This window comes from Hermetia illucens, chromosome 4, assembly GCF_905115235.1.
Source record: "Hermetia illucens chromosome 4, iHerIll2.2.curated.20191125, whole genome shotgun sequence".
NCBI classification, from domain to species: Eukaryota; Metazoa; Arthropoda; class Insecta; order Diptera; family Stratiomyidae; genus Hermetia; species Hermetia illucens.
The window spans coordinates 99,864,613-99,882,892 of NC_051852.1; the positions used below are offsets into that span (position 1 = coordinate 99,864,613).

At 41.3% G+C, this 18,280-nt stretch overlaps 2 protein-coding genes and 1 long non-coding RNA gene across 4 annotated transcripts in view; 1 reads left to right on the plus strand and 2 right to left on the minus strand.

Annotated features, from left to right (window-relative positions):
* LOC119653807 (probable E3 ubiquitin-protein ligase HERC2) overlaps positions 1–2,699 on the minus strand; it is a 48,377-nt gene extending 45,678 nt beyond the window's left edge. The window contains exon 1 of the mRNA XM_038058830.1: positions 1,961–2,699. Coding sequence (XP_037914758.1) covers positions 1,961–2,363 — 403 coding nt within the window. The 5' untranslated portion in view covers positions 2,364–2,699. The remainder of the gene's footprint in view (positions 1–1,960) is intronic.
* Positions 2,700–2,885: 186 nt separating this feature from the next.
* LOC119653811 lies at positions 2,886–3,539 on the plus strand. 2 transcript variants are annotated; one of them, XR_005249759.1, is made up of 2 exons: positions 2,886–3,025; positions 3,139–3,539. It is a non-coding gene; the product is annotated as an uncharacterized LOC119653811 (long non-coding RNA). The 2 variants fall into 2 exon arrangements; XR_005249758.1 differs by having other exon boundaries at positions 2,945–3,084.
* Positions 3,540–6,219: 2,680 nt separating this feature from the next.
* Positions 6,220–17,980, minus strand: LOC119655476 (kinesin-like protein costa). Its single transcript, XM_038061377.1, has 4 exons — positions 17,264–17,980; positions 9,674–10,323; positions 9,162–9,565; positions 6,220–9,061 (listed from the first exon to the last, which is right to left on the minus strand). The coding sequence occupies exons 1-4, from the start codon at positions 17,711–17,713 to the stop codon at positions 7,305–7,307; spliced, it is 3,261 nt and encodes a 1,086-aa protein (XP_037917305.1). The 5' UTR covers positions 17,714–17,980; the 3' UTR covers positions 6,220–7,304.
* Positions 17,981–18,280: the final 300 nt, after the last annotated feature.

Sequence of the window (18,280 nt, forward strand, 5' to 3'; positions counted from 1 at the left end):
AGGAATTCAACATCAACATTCATAAAATATCATTGCCTTCAAGTAGGCATATGACAGTCTTGGCCGAAGTATTGTACAAAGTAATGCTTGACTTGGGAATACTAACAAGACTAGTCAGCCGTACCAGAATAACACTGAAGCAGGTTATGCGAAAGTTTTCTGCGAACACAAAAGGCGCGCTGCTCTATTATTCCTGCCAAATCGTCCCATACACCGACAATATAAACATTATAGGGGAAGACGAAAATTATGACACAAACGAGAAAAATGACGCCCACCAGACAAAATATAACCATTGACGAGGACAACCTAGAAAATGTAGATAACTTGATATACTTTGGTGTACAACTGACGAAAGATGAATTCAGCTCGCAAACAAGCCAGCTGCATAGACAGGATAACAAAGCTCCGAGTATACAAAACGATAATAAGGCCTGTGCTATGCATGGATGTGAAACATGAACCCTAACAGAAACTTCCCAAAAACTGGTCAATACATTCGAGAGGAGGTTCCTGAGGTGGATAATGCAAGCTGAACTAAAGTACGGCCACTGGCGAATCAGATACACCCATGAGTTGCACCAAATAATTGACGACCCTGAAGTCTCCAAATTAATCAAACTTTGAAAGTTGCTATAGGCTGACAACATTCACCGTATGGACGACACTCGGCAACCTAAAAGAATATTCGAATGGAGAGCGACAGGACGGAAACTGATAAAAAACTCCGAAAGCCCTGGGCAGATTCTGCTGACGAATTCGAAATTAGAGGCCTAGATGGTTGGAGGAAAGACATCGTGAAGGTCTGAGCTTGGCCGCACATTAAATTAGATAATATGCAATCCCAGTTGGTTAATGCTAAAGTCAACTTGAGCGTCAAAGTTGGCTTGGCGAAAATTAGACTTAGCTGATATTCGCGCTGGAGTTGGACCGATACACTTCCACTACAAATTCAAGGGCGAACATGTCATTATCAAATTTGGCGTACGGCCATATACAAGGAAATATGCAGCGGTGGCGCTCAGGCAGGTTGGAAAGGTAAAGATCGAAAATAAAGTCAAAGGAGCTTTTGGTGAATCTCAAGCAGATGAACTATAGAATGTGGCAGATTTGGGAGGTGGGGAGCTTTGTTAAACTTTACAATAGTTTGGAGTAGCTGAAGCAATCCATGCAGATTTGGTCGATTATCGGCCGAAGTTTGTAATTCAACGCAGTAAATTTCATGAGTCTTTCAACGGCTTGAAGGAAGCCAATTGTCTGAGTAGGCTATTACGTAATTAAATTTTATTTTAAATTTATGGTAAACACCACCTCCATAAGTAACTTTGTCGTACCCTGTTTATCGTATCTAAGAAGATTTATTTTCACTGACGATATAATTAATATAAAATGGAGATTCGTTATCGATGTAGTCTCTTCTTGCCATAAACCGCTTTAGTGTAGAAACAACAAGTTACAGATACTCGTAAAAGATACGTCGATTAACTCCCACCCGTTGACTGAATGTCAGGTTAAAGCGTACCAACTTGTGATATAAATGTGTATTTCCCATTAACATTTATAAAATCAAGTCTAATTAATAAGAGGAGAAAGAATGTTGTGTTTTCAGATTTGATGGGACTAACGTGCAATACTACTTCCATATACTTTCGTTTGATTATGGGCGAAACCCAAACCAAACCCGCTTCCTTTTATTCTCAACCAACAGCTTAAAAATCCCACGTTGTACTTATGGGTGGCAGACATTCCACCCCTTGACAATTGTTTTTATTGTTCGTTGTCTGTACACAATAACGATTGGACGGAATGCGCTTGAGTTACTAGAAATTGGCGAACCAGACATTGTTGACAACAGAAAGTAAACAAAGTCGAGAATTTTATGCGTCCAACAGTCCCACATAATGCTTGCACATGGTATTCACAAGGAAAGCACATTAATGAAAAAACAAAGCATACGTACGTGGAAGAGATCCCCAGAGCCATTTCTCGAAGATTACGTCCGACGAAATCACATTGCTGTTGGTCTGATTGGAATTCTGAGACTTTTTCGAAGCAGTCTCCGAGTCCAGGATCCTGCAAGACGAGCAGTTGTGCGCTAACTCTCCGCAATAGCCTGTACAGCAGCCGCAGTCTAGTATTTTGGCGCCGCAGTAATGTTTCCCGTCATCGCCAATGTAAGACAAGTTGCCCGAAACATTGGTGATGGGGGCCGATGGAGTCGTGACCAGCTCTCTGTCCTGCACCAAATTATTCCACAATACAGCCATGTCCTCGCCATTTCGAAGCGCCGCAATGAGGTCCGCTCGCAACCACTTGGAGTCAAGGTACGGGAACGGGCGCAGATAGACCTCGTTCGTGGTCATCGCTGCTCAAACAAGTCAATTCAATGCCAGCCGCTTGATTTCGTGTCGACGCTCTCAGTGGTTGACGATCAGGTGAGTGAAGTCATTTGAAGGCATTTAAATGTGTTTTCTTTAGAATGCGCTCGTACAGAAACTCTACAGACGTGAACCGAACACCGGACAATGACAAGGCGCTGGCTCGGACAGCCGTTTGTCACCTTTCGTGCCCGTCGTTCGCGTATCCTCGCTCCGCTTCGTCCCTTTCAATGGCTTTTGTCGGTACAATATTTTTCTAAATTTCGCACTATAAATGATGATTTCCGATAACTATTTAATGTCGAGCGGGAGGAGAAATGAATTTGAGTTTCATATGCACAACATTTGTACAAGTTTCACTGTTAGAATTTGAGGGAACTTGAATGCACAAAGCTAATGAAAATTTATGTGGTGTAAAAAATCGACAAATAACAAAAATTGAAGCTGTCAGATGATTACAGTCGCTCACAAAAAGGAGTCCTGGGCCCAACTGATCTATTACAATTCGAATTGTTTCTATTGAGCAATGCACCCTGGACTGCCTGGGTTAAGTTGGGAGCTAGTCTTTTTACTAAGGAAAGAAACGGTTTATGTTAGTGATTAGAGAAAATCAGTGGAAATCATCAAGTTTACGGATTACTTAAAAGGTAAAAACAATTATGGATTAAACCAATGTGCAGTAACAGAAATGCTTCTAAAAATACTGGTGACTGTTTCTTCATTATATTTTGAATTTATAATAGTTATACCTTTCTCCCAGCGTTCATATCGTCAAAGTTTCCTAATCAGAAAACACTTGGAAATCCAAAAACAGTCGGAGAGGTTGGAAATGGAAAAATGGAATTAATAAATTGACGAAAATGTTGAAAATGTGTAGCTGGAGAAAGCTGGCCACTAATATGGATCAAAAAAGCTTGCGGAATCAGGATATCGCCTCCGCCATGTGGATTTGGATAGAATCAAATTTCGTTATCAGTAATTTCGGACGGAAAAATAATTTTAAAGGTAGAAAGATATAGATTCAAATGTACCTGCAATAAGATGGAAATATTAAGGAGACTTTTCATGGAATTTTTTTATTTACTAATTCGAAAGGATATGATCTCAAGTTTTTTTTGTGAAAGCAGAAAAATACACTATTTGAGATTGTTCGGCCATTTATTACTAGATTTGCTTGATCCTTTTATTGTCTTATTCACGAGACTTAAAAATTAAATGTATTTAAACTTAACAAGATTTTACATTCGGAATGGTCGTTAACATCTTCTGAAAGTTTGAACGTTTTTATCTCGAAAACACGCCTTTCAAAACTTTTACTCAATTTACACTTTCTTCTTCGGGTTGAAGATAGTTAAAAACGAGGGAGAAGTTGGAGCAAGTCTCAAAAAAGGGCAATTTCAACATCAAATAATATACTGTGTATAACAGTAACAACAAACGGATACATTTTGCAAAAAGCAAGTCAATTCTTTATTTAATTTCAGAGAAATCAGAACTTTAAAAACAATCTACTAATTGCGCTCTGAGTGTGAAAAATACCCTTAATATGTTCACTCTTCTCACACCTCTCAAAGTTAGTGGTTGTGTTACTTTGCATCCTAGTCCTTAGTGTTTAATCAAGTAATTTTTCAGCTGCAGTCAAATAGAAAAAGAAGTTTTGAAAGTATCCTTTGTAGGCAGCGCCTTAAATCTAAAAATAGAGGAAAATTCATTATAAAATTTAAACGAATCATTAAGCGGCGTTAGAGGTCAGAAATTATCGACGATGGAAAAGCCCTTGTCTTGGGGAAAACACCAATATAATTGGGCTACCTTAGCTATTAAGGTACCTCCCATCAGGGGCTTGCACTCCTCCACTATTTTGCGCCATGTAGTTTTGGTGGGTTCTATTTCATGGCATAATCCGCCATGGATTTGTCGCCCTTTCTCACTGCGTAACCTATCCACTGTCATTTCCGCTTTCTTACCAACACGTCTACCGGCGTGTGTCGGCCCGTAAGATAACGAAATTCTTAATTCCGGCGCACACATGAGTTGACGAAAGCTTGGAACCTCTGAGCAACAGCGGTGATGACTTTCTATATTTCTTATTTCTATATTTCATATAGTAACACAGAGGGAGCTTTGGGGCGGAACAACCTTAAATTGATATTAGTACTGAGATAGATACATTTCCAGATTCTAGATAAAACAACAAAAGCAGATTTAGCGGTTATACGTTGGGCGACATCAGGGTGGACTGTTTAGAATTTATGCGTGTTTGTGTTTGCTTCGCAGCAAGAAAATTTTCCAACTGCTATACGACACTTGGAGACGACTTGTATTAAATTGAAGAAACCGGTAGTTTGGCGGTTTCTTTCAAGTCCGATGCCGTTTGTTAAGCACATTCAGAAGATAGCTCCTAAATCAACTGCTATTCGCGATATGGTTGATCTGGTTTTATGTTAGTTGCCAGTTAGTCGAAACGCAATTAAACCTGTGGCAAGCCCTACGGTTGAACAATATGTGCCAATTACGAGGCGTTGATAGTGCAGAAGTCTACCAACTTTTCAACGTTGCTCTATAGCAGAAATTTTCATTGGTGCACAGCACTGGACATTTGCGATATTCCTTAACTTGAACTGGTATCTCAATTATTACTTGTTTAGTTACTTAACGGAAACAAATGTTTGTCACCCACGATAGAGATGGCTAAAGTTAAAAAAAAAAATTATTTGCACACAATGGATCCCTCTATTTTGAAAGCGCTCAACTTTCACTAATTTGCTGGAGTTTAATAACTTTGTCGTGCAGTCTCTGGACGATAAAAAAGTCTATACTGACTCCTCAAAAGCATTTGATTTCATTGACCATTCTATACTCCCCTATAAACTCTGATCGTACGGCTTACCTTCAACTTTTCTCTTTTGGTTGCCATCACACCTAAGTGGTAGGCTATGTACAGACTCCTTCGGTGGCTCTGTTTCGACTCCTTTCTTTCCTTTATTCAGGGCCCCAGAAGGCTCCATTCTTGGCCTGTTAATATTTTCATTCTTTATAAATTACCTTCCTTCCTTACTTGTCTATGCTCCATATGCTCAACATCTAAAACTATTTTCTGACGTTGATTCTCCTACTAGACTGCCTTCAATTAAACGTCGACACCCTAACTCTGTGGTGCGCTCAGAATATATTCGCACTGAATGTGGTGAACAAATGTTATACGTTATGTCATTCGTTGAAAACCTTCCTTCCGACACCTATTCATTACCTTGACGGTCAACTTTTAACAGAGATTGAATCTCACAATGACCTCGAAATGATGTTTGATAGATATATATTCCCCGACCATCCTTTTTAATTCTTTTGTCCATAATATTTTCTAATATGGACAAAGGGACAGGGGGAATTCACGGATGTGGAAAAACCCAACTACTTCCAGGACCCGTTCTCAGAAACTACTGAAAAGAAAAATCTGGAAAGAACTGTGATGGTTTATGCATTAGAGATCTACGCCTCAAAATACCCTACTTTACGATATCTACTCAAATAAAGTGAATAACAGTATACTGCTTAGAAATCATCAAGTTTTGCAATAACGCACTGTTACTAACAAAGTTATAGTAGGTCAAATTTGCTGCGATTAAAAGAAATACTCGAAATCGGGTTACAAAGCTCAAAAATGGGAATTCCAACTTGAAGGACGTTGAGTTCAATGAAGAGCGATTATATCACAGAGAGATTATACTGTGTGTTTGGGTGGACTGGAAACTAATCACCAAAATTTACAACGTGTAGTACCGCAAAAAAAAATATTGAAAGAATGGAGATTCCAGGAAATAGAACAATAAAACACCAATGCTTCTTTCTAAACACTTATAACGTCTTTTATTAGTCACTTTGTTATATATCATTTATAAGACTGGATGAGAATATATTATGGTGTCGTTCACTTACAACAAAATGGCAAACTGTTAAATTAGTCAAATATGTAGAAAATATTTCGATTTCGCAGAAATGAATTTTACTGAAGTATGGATAAGGAATCATACAAAAATATTGTTTTATATATATAATAAATCTAAATACCTTCAAAAGGAAAGACAATAAATGACAGTAAAAAAGCATGAACTTACAAACGAAATACAACCAACTTAGAACCTAACGTTTTATTGTTACATAAGTTCTCTTTATGTATGTGCAATGGAAACTCGTAATCATTCACTAAAATTCTTATGTTATATTTATAATTATATTTTTTCTAATTCTAAAATTGTTGTTCTCTCTTTTATCTGCGCTAGATAAAGATAGTCATTTCTTGTGGTAAATGCATGTGTTCCCGAGTTTTTGTCCGAAAACAATAACATTTTCCTCTTTTATAAGGAGAAAGAACAGTTCAGGGAATTGTTTCTGCATAACTTGCGAAACACCAATTCTTTCAGTAATTTATAATCAAATCTAATATAAACTACGAAAAAATATGCGCACCTCTTCTTTATGGCTGAATAATATCACAAAATTAAATTGAATTGTTGCCGAGTCTCCGCCAAGATAATCGGGGGAGACTCCTTGAACTTAGTACAATTCTTAGCAATAGCTTTGATTGACAGTTTTGCAAAATTTATTTATCGTATGCGATTTCGTTAATATTTAAGAAAGTCATAAGTAACTGTCTCCTGAATGATTACCTTCATTATTTCTCGCTCTTGTCTAAAGAGCTTGAGAGCGTGCGCGTTATCGTTCATTTCCCAAGAAAAAGTATTCTCATCGCTAGGACAAAATAATTTCTAGTGGGAAAGTGTTCTTATGCCACGAAGCACTCACTAAATCCTAGACTTTACACTTTAAGTCATATACAATAAACATAAATTGCTGAAGAATACACAACCTTTTAATGGATCAACCAAACTAACAAATTCCATTAACATCCACATTTTTCTGTTCACCTTAGTTTTTCCGCGAAGAGTCTTGAATAATAATCTTATTCTTCTGTCGCGTTACTTTCGTGGAGGGTGGTGTCGTCAGCTGCAGCTGCTTAAGATTCTGCTCCGGGATCATGAGATCTCGTTGCCCTGATTTCTTCTTATCACTGGATACCGCATGAGAACTGGTATTGCCGCTACTATGGTACCGTGTCAGCACCTGGAATTTCGCAAACAGCTTATTTTTGCTTTCCCGATCCTTATCCTTGATCTTGTCAAGTGGTTTATATTTGCTAAGTCCTTCCGGCATTGGGCAAATTTCCATTTCTGGATGTTTTGATTTCACCAATTGCTTGTTGAGATTTGCCTTATAGAGATCCAAGTCGAAATCAGAATCGGGGAATTGTGGCGACGTCGGCGATGCATGATGCGATAACACATTTGCGCATGCTAATTGTGGATGTATCAGGCGATCGTTAAAACTGGAGCTTGCACTGGTTTCTTCCGCCAAATGGCGGAGCATGAGAGTGAGTTTGGTTTCATGTTGGCGTTGCAGAAGTACGGCATTGTGCTCGCCTTCAAGGCGCGCCTGGCGCACAGCATTGCTTAATTGACGTTCTCGCCACTCCCAGGCATCGCGTTCACGCTCCAGGCTCATCAACTGAATTTCTAATTTTCGACTCGAATCGCGTAAATCTATGACTTTTGTGAAATACTTATAGAGCAACGTTCTCATTTCTTCAGGCGAAAGATTATTGAGACGTTCCATTAGCATTTGCTCGCCCTTTTCACGTTTCAAGCGATCACTCGTATCGATCGATTTGTGGCCACAGATCATTTCGTTTTTGAATTCAATAGCAGCATCGATAGCTTCGATGGCTTCATCGCACTCAAGAAGCTTTCGTTCCTCACGATGTGAAAGAATCTTTTCCTTTTTCAGTTTGCGATCAAGCGAACAACGTTGTTCGAGAAGAAGATCACGAGTACGACGAAGATTTCGTATTTCATGACGTAACGACTCCTTCTCTTTGCCATCTTGAAATTGTTCCAGATTATCTGACTTCTCTTTGAGAACATGGTCTAGATGTGATATTCTAGCTTGAACTAATTTCAAGTTTTTCCCTTTATCATCGTCAGGAATTTTGGCGTTCTCTTTCTCCTTCAAAACTTTCAATTCTGCCTCAAGCTGCTCTCGTACTTTTTTCTCCTTTTTCAAATTCTTTTGAAGGCCTTCTAATTGCTTCTTTGACTCCTGGAGCGACTGATGGAGTTTCTTAACCTTTTGCCCACTCTCTCCTGCAATATGCTTTATTGACGCTAGAACCTGGAGTCGTTGCTCGATTTGTGTAGTTAATGCCTTCAGCCGTTCAATCTCTGCCTTATCTCGACCGTTAACCACCGCTTTCGAGAGCTGCTTTTTAGTTTTCTCAAACTCTGCTTCCAATTTGGTCTTCTTTTTGTTAAATCGCTGTTTAGCTGTTGTACGAGTATCATTATTTTTAACGAGATCAGAAATGAGGCTCTGTTTAAGAGCTATGGTGTTCTCAAGTTCCTTCATCTGACGCTGCTTTGCGTCAATATCAGTGTTGATTTTACGTAATTTCTTCTGGACGTTTTCTGATGGAAGGTTCTGAACACGTATCGGGTGACTAATCTCAGCAGCTGTCTCCAGGAAATCATCTTGGGTTTTAGCATGCATTTGCTCCCGACTGGCAACCCGATTCAGCATTGCAATTTCCGCGCTGCTTAGAGAGGCTCCAGGTTGGATTGATCGGCGACGACCTATGAAAAAAATATTCCCATTATCGCCTCAGATCAAAACGAAAGTAGAATTAAAGGCAACAACCTACAAGAAATATCCTAAAATCGCGCAAACACTTACCACCTAACGATGATGACGTCCGTTTCTCATCAGGGCGAAAACTTTCATTGCTATCCATTACTGCTTTCGGTTGTGTTTTTATATATTCCTGATATTTATCACGAACTAATGTATCAGTCTTAAGTCTTAACTCTTCCATCAGATTTTCAATCTTTTCCTCAAGATCGGGTCGTTGAGATTCTGAATCGCTTTCATTGTCAGTATCATTTTGTTGGCACGATGTTTCCGGGTCATCACTTGCGGTCTCCTCCGGTTCTTCGGCCTCTTGTATTGGCCCTAACTGCTTCTGATTACGAAAGTTCACTTCGCTAGAACTCAAACACTCCTCACATTCTTGTTTGAGAAACAACCATTCTTCGATTTGTTCGCGTTCGGGTTCGGATAATGTTTTGGTTGAGAGTAATCTAAGAGATGATTTGCAAATGAAATATACTAGCTAAATATTCATCGGACTATTTTCGATAATTTTAAATTTCTAATGAAATTAAGATAGCAACAATCAATTCACTTACTTCGATAACAACCCCTCAGCATTCGAAACTAATTTAAACCATTGCGACGCAGCAAACTGTAGACCGAAATTATCAGCATGCTCGTTGCCTATTTCAGGTGGTACAACTTCTGGCGATATTGGCGTATTATTGTCGCTAAATGTATTCATTATTACATAATTTCGGACGCATTGTGCTTTAAACGCAAACTGTAAATTGTATATTGTCTCATTCACGTCTCGCTCCAGTGGCGAAATGCTGAGAATCAGTAGAGTTTGTGCGCGCCCGCCAAATGAATCTTTCAGTAATGTGGTCAACGTAGTTTGATTGTACTGAATATTGTTAGTCGTATTGTAAGCTAATGATGGGTCAGTCAAAGCAGTTACAATACGTTCGAGGCATTGAAGGCCGAGATCTTTTGGAACACTCACGTGTTGTTCCATGCTATTCATAACAAACATTCGTTCCGTGCCACAAAGATCGCAAAAACTAGCTGTCGATAGTCGGTGTTGAATGAGACCGTCCTGAGAAACCCATTGCTGCTCCAGAGTTATTGTAAAGAGATTGTGCGTGTTTTCGGAAGAGCGATTGGTCATACCGACTTGTAACCAATGGAAGACATCGGTAACATTTGTACAGTGAACACTTCCAGCTCCGAGCAAGTCCGTTACCTGTAAATGGTATTGCAATTTTATGACATCTTCTTAATTAGGTCTGTGCGGATCAATAGGTTCTGAGATAATGAATCGAGCTCAAATAATTTCTTTTGATTTTATCGAATTGTTTCACTATTAGGAAAAATTGAAACCAGAGCACCAAGCTGAAAATACTGTTCGGGCTATTCGTTTTTATGCGCTCTGCAATCACATTATACACTGTAGTTTTTCAGAACTTGGCTGTATCTAAACTTGACTTTATGCACAAAAATGTATCTGGATCTATTTCCGTTCGTTTCAACCAACCATCGAACCCTTCAAATCCTCCACTGCGGATCCGTGGATAACTTGCGGTGGCAGCTAATCCTGACGCCACTGAGGAGTTTTTAAGAGGTCCTTCACTTATCAACTTGCACTTGGATAGTCTACTGCTCTTCAATTACATTTATCTTCACATTAACCTTCCTTTTGGTAGACTCTAAAATTAAATCTAGATGGACTATTGAACCAGGGACTAATTGCGCATCTCCAGAAACAATTTAATGAAATAGGAAACGCCTCAAAATTCGTGTCGGTTATAGACTTGATGGACATAATAGATCATATCATAATCATCACAATAGTTCTTTTGGAATGCGGTGCACCTTCCTTTAATGGTATTATTATTATTTGTAGTATTATTATTATTTGGATGTATTATTATTATTTGTAGTCCTCGCAGCTTAGCCGCACGTGCAACAATTCGTTCGGGAGACAAGCTTGCGAGAGTATATATTTGCTAATATGCAATATTTCTTGGATTGGTAATCACAATAGAGCATAAAACCTGGGAAACGCCAACTGAATCAAAACCAGTAGCTCCAACCGCCGCGTGATGATTCTTTCTTTCTTAACAGAAATTGCAGACGGGAAAGGATGAAGGCGAGCCGCCCGCGCCTAAAAACGAACAGGTTGGATATCGCTGGCAACCCTACACGGAAAACAACGTGTTTCGAAGTCACAAGAGAAACCTCGGACTGGATGGATTTGGGAGTTTTGTCAGGGAACGATTGAATTCTGCTGCACAGTACCTGACTACCCAAGGTACTAAATTTATTACTTTTCAAGCCTCGATAATCAGTTGATTTAGCGGTGGCTATCGTCGCAAAACAAGATGTTGAAATGTGATCTAACGAAACTATCAACGCTATAAAAGCGTAGCTGGGGATTGTTCAGCTTAAGCCTTGCGGAACAAACGACGGAGGGGGACTTGATTACCAACCGTAGGAAAAAGAATACGATTCGTATTCGTGTAGGTTTTCACATCATCAAGCGGATTATCAAATACCTGGTGATGATTGACGTGCAGAGCAATATCATGAGACAGTTGGACTATGGCTTTGAGAAAGTAGCAATTACCAACGTATCGATAATTTCGGAAGATTCCCAACACAAGTCGCAGATTGCCTGTAGCCGGAGTGGTTCGCTCTGCAGTATTATATTATGCACAGGTCTGGGAGGAAACACAGCAGGTGAGAGCGTTCGGAGGGGGGTGAACATCACTTACTGCTTAGTGACGCTAAGAGAATATGGCGCGTTCAGAAATATGTCAGACGAGGCAGCCTGTGCTATTGCAGGAATTGTCCCAATGGGCATTCCGGTAAGTAAAGCACGCTGTCTGTACTAGAAAAGGAGAATGAATCTACCTGAAAAGAATTCAGAATACCGAAAGGCGGCAAGGCGAGAATTGCTGGAAAAGTGGCAGCAACTGAAATAACTCGCAGTAGGCTTGCTGTACCCACTTTCTGATTCTCCATATTGAGGAGTGGATTTAGCGACACACGATGAGATTAACTAACCCATGGTTCAATTTATGTCAGAGCATGATGGTTACAGGAAGTATCTGCATCGATTTAGGTTGGATGATTCTCGCTTTTGCCTTGAATGTGGTTGCACACCTAAAGTCCTGGAGCATGCCATGTGTTAGTGTCCACGATCTTGCCCGGAGAGGAATAGCCTGGAAGACTTGGGGAGAACTTGGGGACAAGCAAAAACACAAAATTGCAAACTCTTAGCGGCGTTCACAAAAAGAATCCTTCTAAGAATTTTTGGTGCTCTACATGAAGGTGGACCATTCCGTAGCCTATATGATGAAATATATGAGAGATACCACGATTATCTGGTTGTGGATAAAATCCGACTCAATAGGTTTTGGTGGGCGGCTCACTTAATCAGAATAAGTCTATACAGGCAACATCAATGGTAGGAAAAGAAGACATGGCAGGCGCTGCCTTAGATGGAACGATGGTGTAGGTAACGACGCTAGATTTTAGGATAGGGGTGGACCTTGACAAGAAATTAGGAAATCCCTGCATTTCAACAACTGATAGGGACCGTTGGATTCAACTGTAAACCCTGAACAACTGTTAGAAGCTTCAGAATAGATGCCGTCTGTTGTAAACTCATATTTTCTAGAAATCTTGCTGGAGCAGGTATTCTCAAGCTTCAGCATAGCCGTACCATCAAATACAACACCACGACCCTTGCGAGTTGCAACTCCTACATAGGATCTTTCCGTTCATACTTTACTTCGATGAATAATCTACTCAATCGAGTCAACATTATTCAGAAAGATTCGAATCATCAGCTTAAATGGAACCATATTTCGCTTAATATGTGAGATATAACCTACATTCGAAAGCAGATCCAGAGACTAAAGGATGATGAGAATGGAGCAACTATGCCGGCTTCTAACTCCAAGAATTCATAAAAGTATATGTACTTGATTTTGGTATGAATACGCCATCGAAAAATCGACAATGAACCTTCCCGCACTTCTACACATAAACCTCAATCTAGGTCTCGTCTTCCAAAACCAATTGACGACTTCGTGCTGCATTAAGACACTTCCGGGTGAATGTATGCCGAATAAATGCCGTAAGTATTGGAGTAATAAGTTAAATAATGCAGAAATGCAATAATCTAATGGATATAATAGTAATAAATTAGGCATGTAGAAATGTAGGTCACAGTTTGTGGAGCCGCTTAGCGTAGATTCAACCGAGCTCTACACCAAAGTAGCGCAGCTCAACTCACCCGCCTGAGCAGCTCGCCTACCTGTCGGTAGAAGGATGACAGCCACGGACCGACGTAGGAACCGGGCTAGTCAGTCTATTTCTTCATTGGTGAACTTGCCCCACGCTTGGTCTAGGTATGAACATTTTTCCCAACGATTTCTTATCCGTCGCCGTTTGCTACTTTCAGAACAGCTACCCTTGAAAGCAGAGCAAATTGATTTTTGAATTTAACGGATTGCGATCCTGAATTGTGATCTGGAATCAGGAAAGACGTATGACTACTGTTTACATCGTTACGTCACCCAGGCGCTACATCAACGACCGTCCCAGCAATAGCAACGACAACCTCAACAACCACAAAATCAACAGCAACAAAATTGTGTAGAATTAGTTGTGTTAAAGTTCATTACCCTTCTTGTTATTGCTCTATTGTCAAAAGTAAAACACGTTAGGCTCCAAGAGCCAGCGCGAAGTTTTTTAAGTGCCAAGTTGGGCAGACTGTGGCGTCTGGCACTCCGCTTTGCGTTCGGGAGGTAAGTCCCCTAATCTTTCGCGGTCCGCCAACCGAAATGGGCGATCGAGTAGTCGCGTGTCGGGGATCTCAACGAGTCCTGCAGTTTGCTGATACCACCGCATCTTTCCCGACAAAGAAAAGTATACCAGCCCATGCACTTTCGCTGCATTAAAAAGTTAAACTCGTTGAAAGCGCCGGCGGCGGCTACCCAGAACGCAGCTCCACGCCGCCTAACCATCTATAATTCTTTGAGTAAGCGCCACTACCTAACTGACACGGGCACAGACGTCTCAGTCCTCCCGTTATCGCAAAATCGCAGACTGATCTCGCAACAACTCAAACTAGCGGCGGCAAACTCCTCTAACATACACACTTACGCCCACAGGCAAGTGGACATAAGTCTGGGACTGGGACTTCGACGCACGTTTTCATGATGTTTTGTTATAGCGGAAATCAGCAGTCGCATATGAGGCGCAGAATTTTTCCTAGGCCGCTATGGATTGCTAGTGGATCTGTAGAATAGGCCTCTTAGAGACCCTGTGACCTCACTAAGGTCTTCAGCAAAACTTGCCACCTTCTCAACCGTCAGTCTTTCTATCATTTTTGAAGAAGTAGCCGAAAATCGCATTCGCGCACTCCTTCAAAAATACAGCAACATAACTACCTAAAATAGTCTCTCGCAGCATGATGTACAGAACAACATCCCCACTACTGGCTCCCATGTCTTCTCGAAGGTGCTTTTATTATCATCCCAGAAGCTCGTTATTGCTAAGAAAGAGTTTGACATACTTTTAAAGCAGAGACCACTAAATTGCTGCTGGTATAGTTCGCTGCATATGGTCCCAACGTCCAACGGCGAATGAAGACCAAGTGGTGATTACAGACGTCGAATGCTCATACCATTCCAGATAGCTACTCCATGTCACTCGTCCACAACTTTGCGCACAATCTCGCTAACTGCCGTGTTTTCACGAACTTGGATTTAGCCAAGGCGTACCATCAAATCCCTTTAGCTCCAGAAGACATTTCGAAAATAGCAATATTCACTCCCTTCGGATTCTTCGAGATCACACAGATAGGACTTATTGGGTTGTGCAATGCGGCGCACACTTTCCAGAGGTTCATCCACTCTATTCTGCGAAACCTTAACTTTTGATTCGTTTACTTGGATGATGTTTTGGTCGCCTCTTCCTCTGAGTCTGAGCATTTGAAACATCTCAAATGCATTTTCCAACATCTTCTTGAGGCCGGTCTTGTACTTAACGTTGAAAAATGCAAATCGCTTCAAAAGCAGGGGAAGTTTTTAGGCCACACGATTTCCCTGGGGAATTAAACCGGATCCAGACAAGGTTCAGGCCATCACAGATTTCCTACAACCTGAAACATTCAAGGATCTGCGATGGTCGGCCCAGGCATTTGAGCTAACCAAATAACAGCTGGCGGACGCCATACTCCTGGCATTCCATCAATCAGATGAACCGCTAGCCCCATATTCGCCGATGCCTCAGACATTGCAGTAGGTGCTGCCCTTCACTAAAAGGTGAATCAAATCTAGCAGTTGATAAGTTTCTTTTCCAAAAAATTGCATATAGCTCAACAGAACTACACCACCTACTATCGTAAGCTATTAGCCGTGTACGTGACAATAAAATACTTCCGCTACTCCCTAGAAGGCAGGCCGTTCACATTGCTCAAGGACCACAAACCTCTTACCTTCGCTTTTAACCAGAAACCCGACAAAGCGTCCCCTCGCAAACTTCGGCACTTAAACTTCAACGTAGTTGAAGACGCTTTGTTACGCATTTCAGAAATCAAAATCCCCGCCACGGTTCATTTTTCGACAATCGCCAAGGCACAGAAGCATAACGCAGAGTTTCCTCTTTTCGGCTCAACCTGCGAAATACCTTGCGATACCTCTGAAAAGGGATCTAGGCCATGTATTTCGGCCACTCTTCAAAAGGAAGTTTTCCATGCAGTACACGATCTTGCGCACCCAGGCATTCGGACAATGAATTGGTTGGTCGCTAGCAAATATTTCCAGACAGTGAATCGCGTGCCAGAAGTGTGAAGCCACCAAGCACGTACAGAAAGAAGTAGTCGTGCATTTTTACACGATCCATATCGACATCATTGATCCCTTGTGGAAATCGCAAGGCTTCAAGTATTGCCTCACAACCATCAACAAGTTCATGCAGCAGCCTGAGGTGGAATTAAAGCCAAAGTCGTTGCTGACCAGGGAATGCAGTTCGCATTTACCCCCATTCTCAGAGTTAGGCAAGCTTCAAACGCCATCGAAAACTGCGTACTACTCGCAATCCAATGGGATGCTGGGACGCTGGTATAGAGGTCACTAAAAAGCATACGATGACCCTTCGTGGAACCAGGCTAGTCAGTCTGCACAATCAAAATTAACTTTAATTAATTAATGTATTGACAGTTAGTAAATGATTATTGTTTTTGCGCAATCAAAAATTCTCCATTTGTTTGTAAAAAATAAATTGTAAGAAGATTTTAAGAAAGTTAGTGACCTCTTCAGACCCAACGGTGACACAAATCAATAATTTGTAAACTTGGACTGTTATATCGTTTTACACATGATAAGCAATCAAAAAACCAATTATAAATAGTTGTAAGGATTGATTTAATAAATTAGATTGGATTATCCGCCATCAGGTAATTTATTGTCTCAACAACTACCAAGACCAGTTATCAATCTAACACTGCCTCAACACAGCATCTAGTTGCTATCAAGCGTTCACTCATTTCAAACTTGGCTAGATTGCACCAATTTATCCAATCAGTTCAAATATCCAACCATAAACACACATTTTGGTAACGCTCCCAATAGGACAGAATTCGAATAGAGAGAAGAAAGTTGGTTGCGTTATTAGAAATCAAATTCTCCGAAGTTGTTCGCCCGTGCTGGATACCATTGCCCCAATTGGGATCTGTATTGTGCATGGCGACGAATTGATAGAAAGACTGAGCCGCCCAACGATTCCCCGAAATAGTTCACAACTTGCGAACACGGAATGTGACCTTGCGTTGATTGTTCCGTCACCCCCATGAGTTCAAATACGCACAAATCTCTGCGGGAGGATGTGAGTGGAACGACCTCCAAAATCCCGAACTCCATGCCAAGGTCACACCGGCCGCCAGACAGCCTGGAACTACGCCGTTTTCGTCCAGCAAAACTACCCCAATTGCTGCCACCTCGGCTGCCCCTGGTCTCGTTTGACACTCCCAACTTCAGCAACTCATTAGAATGCAATTACGGCGTTGCCCATTCCCGACAACTGTAGGCCAAACGCGTAAACATTTGGTGCTACGAACGACCTTAAGCCGACCGTGGGAGGTAAACAGTAAACAAAACTCCGCCACTTACCGCCTCGCCGTTGATCTCCACCCAGCCGATGTTCATCGCGAAGTTCCGCTCCCGGTGGCCGGCCAGCTGGGCGAAAATCTCGCGAACACATCGCTGTACGATGCCTTGTTCTGTTTCGCTGAAAATACAATCGAATCCTGGCCCGAAGAGAGTGTAGCTCTTCCCGGTGCCCTTCTGGCCGTATGTGACCACGGACGCGTCGAAACCCTCAAGGAACAGACTCACCAGCGGGTAGACGGTCTGGTGGTAGACCTGAGTTTGGGAACAATTCACGGGCAGCGAATGGGTCACCGGGAATGAGTGAGCGCCGACTTGGACGATCCCGGACGCGATACTGCTAATCCCGTGTGTTGGCGAATATGTCGGCGTGATGGGAATCGACTGCACATACGGCGTTTCGTCCGGGACACACGGAAATATGCGGACGGCCACTTGGATGGGAATCTCCATTGCCTTATGCTTCGCTTTCGGAATTTTCACAGACAACACTTTGGATTTTCACGCACGGACACTCAAGTGTCCCGTCGAGTTTGTCGCGTTTTGCACAATTCCTTCATGTTTCCCGTTTAGTCTAGTCTCACTTTTCACACTGCATTTTCGGTAAAGCACCGCGGAACGTAGCGAGGGCAACCGAATTCCGCACAAATTAAATCGAACTCTTTCCCATTCGCCTTCGTTTCGCTGTCAAAGTTGTCAAATCGATTTTACATAAACTTTTCATGTTTGAGGTTATGCTATTCTATTGTTTGGCGTTTTCGCTGAGCTTAGAGAGGGGAATGTCAAACTTTTTGCTGGTACAGTTGGGATAGAAATTTCGTAAACAATGACCGTGCTCGACGATAATTTCTCATCTTTTACGTTGCCATCGACTCAATTTATTAGGTTAAATTAATAATGATAGGTAACTAGTCTCATAAAAAAATTCCTAAGTAAAATTCGAATAAATTATTCAATTTTTTTAGTGTGATTGCCCGTTTCCGATCGGAACTAACTTCATAGATTACACGACCGGACTTG

Coding starts and splice junctions, on each gene's coding strand:
- LOC119655476 (XM_038061377.1), bottom strand. CDS start 17,713: ATGGAGATTCCCATCCAAGTGGCCGTCCGCATATTTCCGTGTGTCCCG. Junction 10,324..17,263: donor TGGAGATCAACGGCGAGGCG/GTAAGTGGCGGA, acceptor TACCATTTACAG/GTAACGGACTTGCTCGGAGC. Junction 9,566..9,673: donor GCTGAGGGGTTGTTATCGAA/GTAAGTGAATTG, acceptor ATCATCTCTTAG/ATTACTCTCAACCAAAACAT.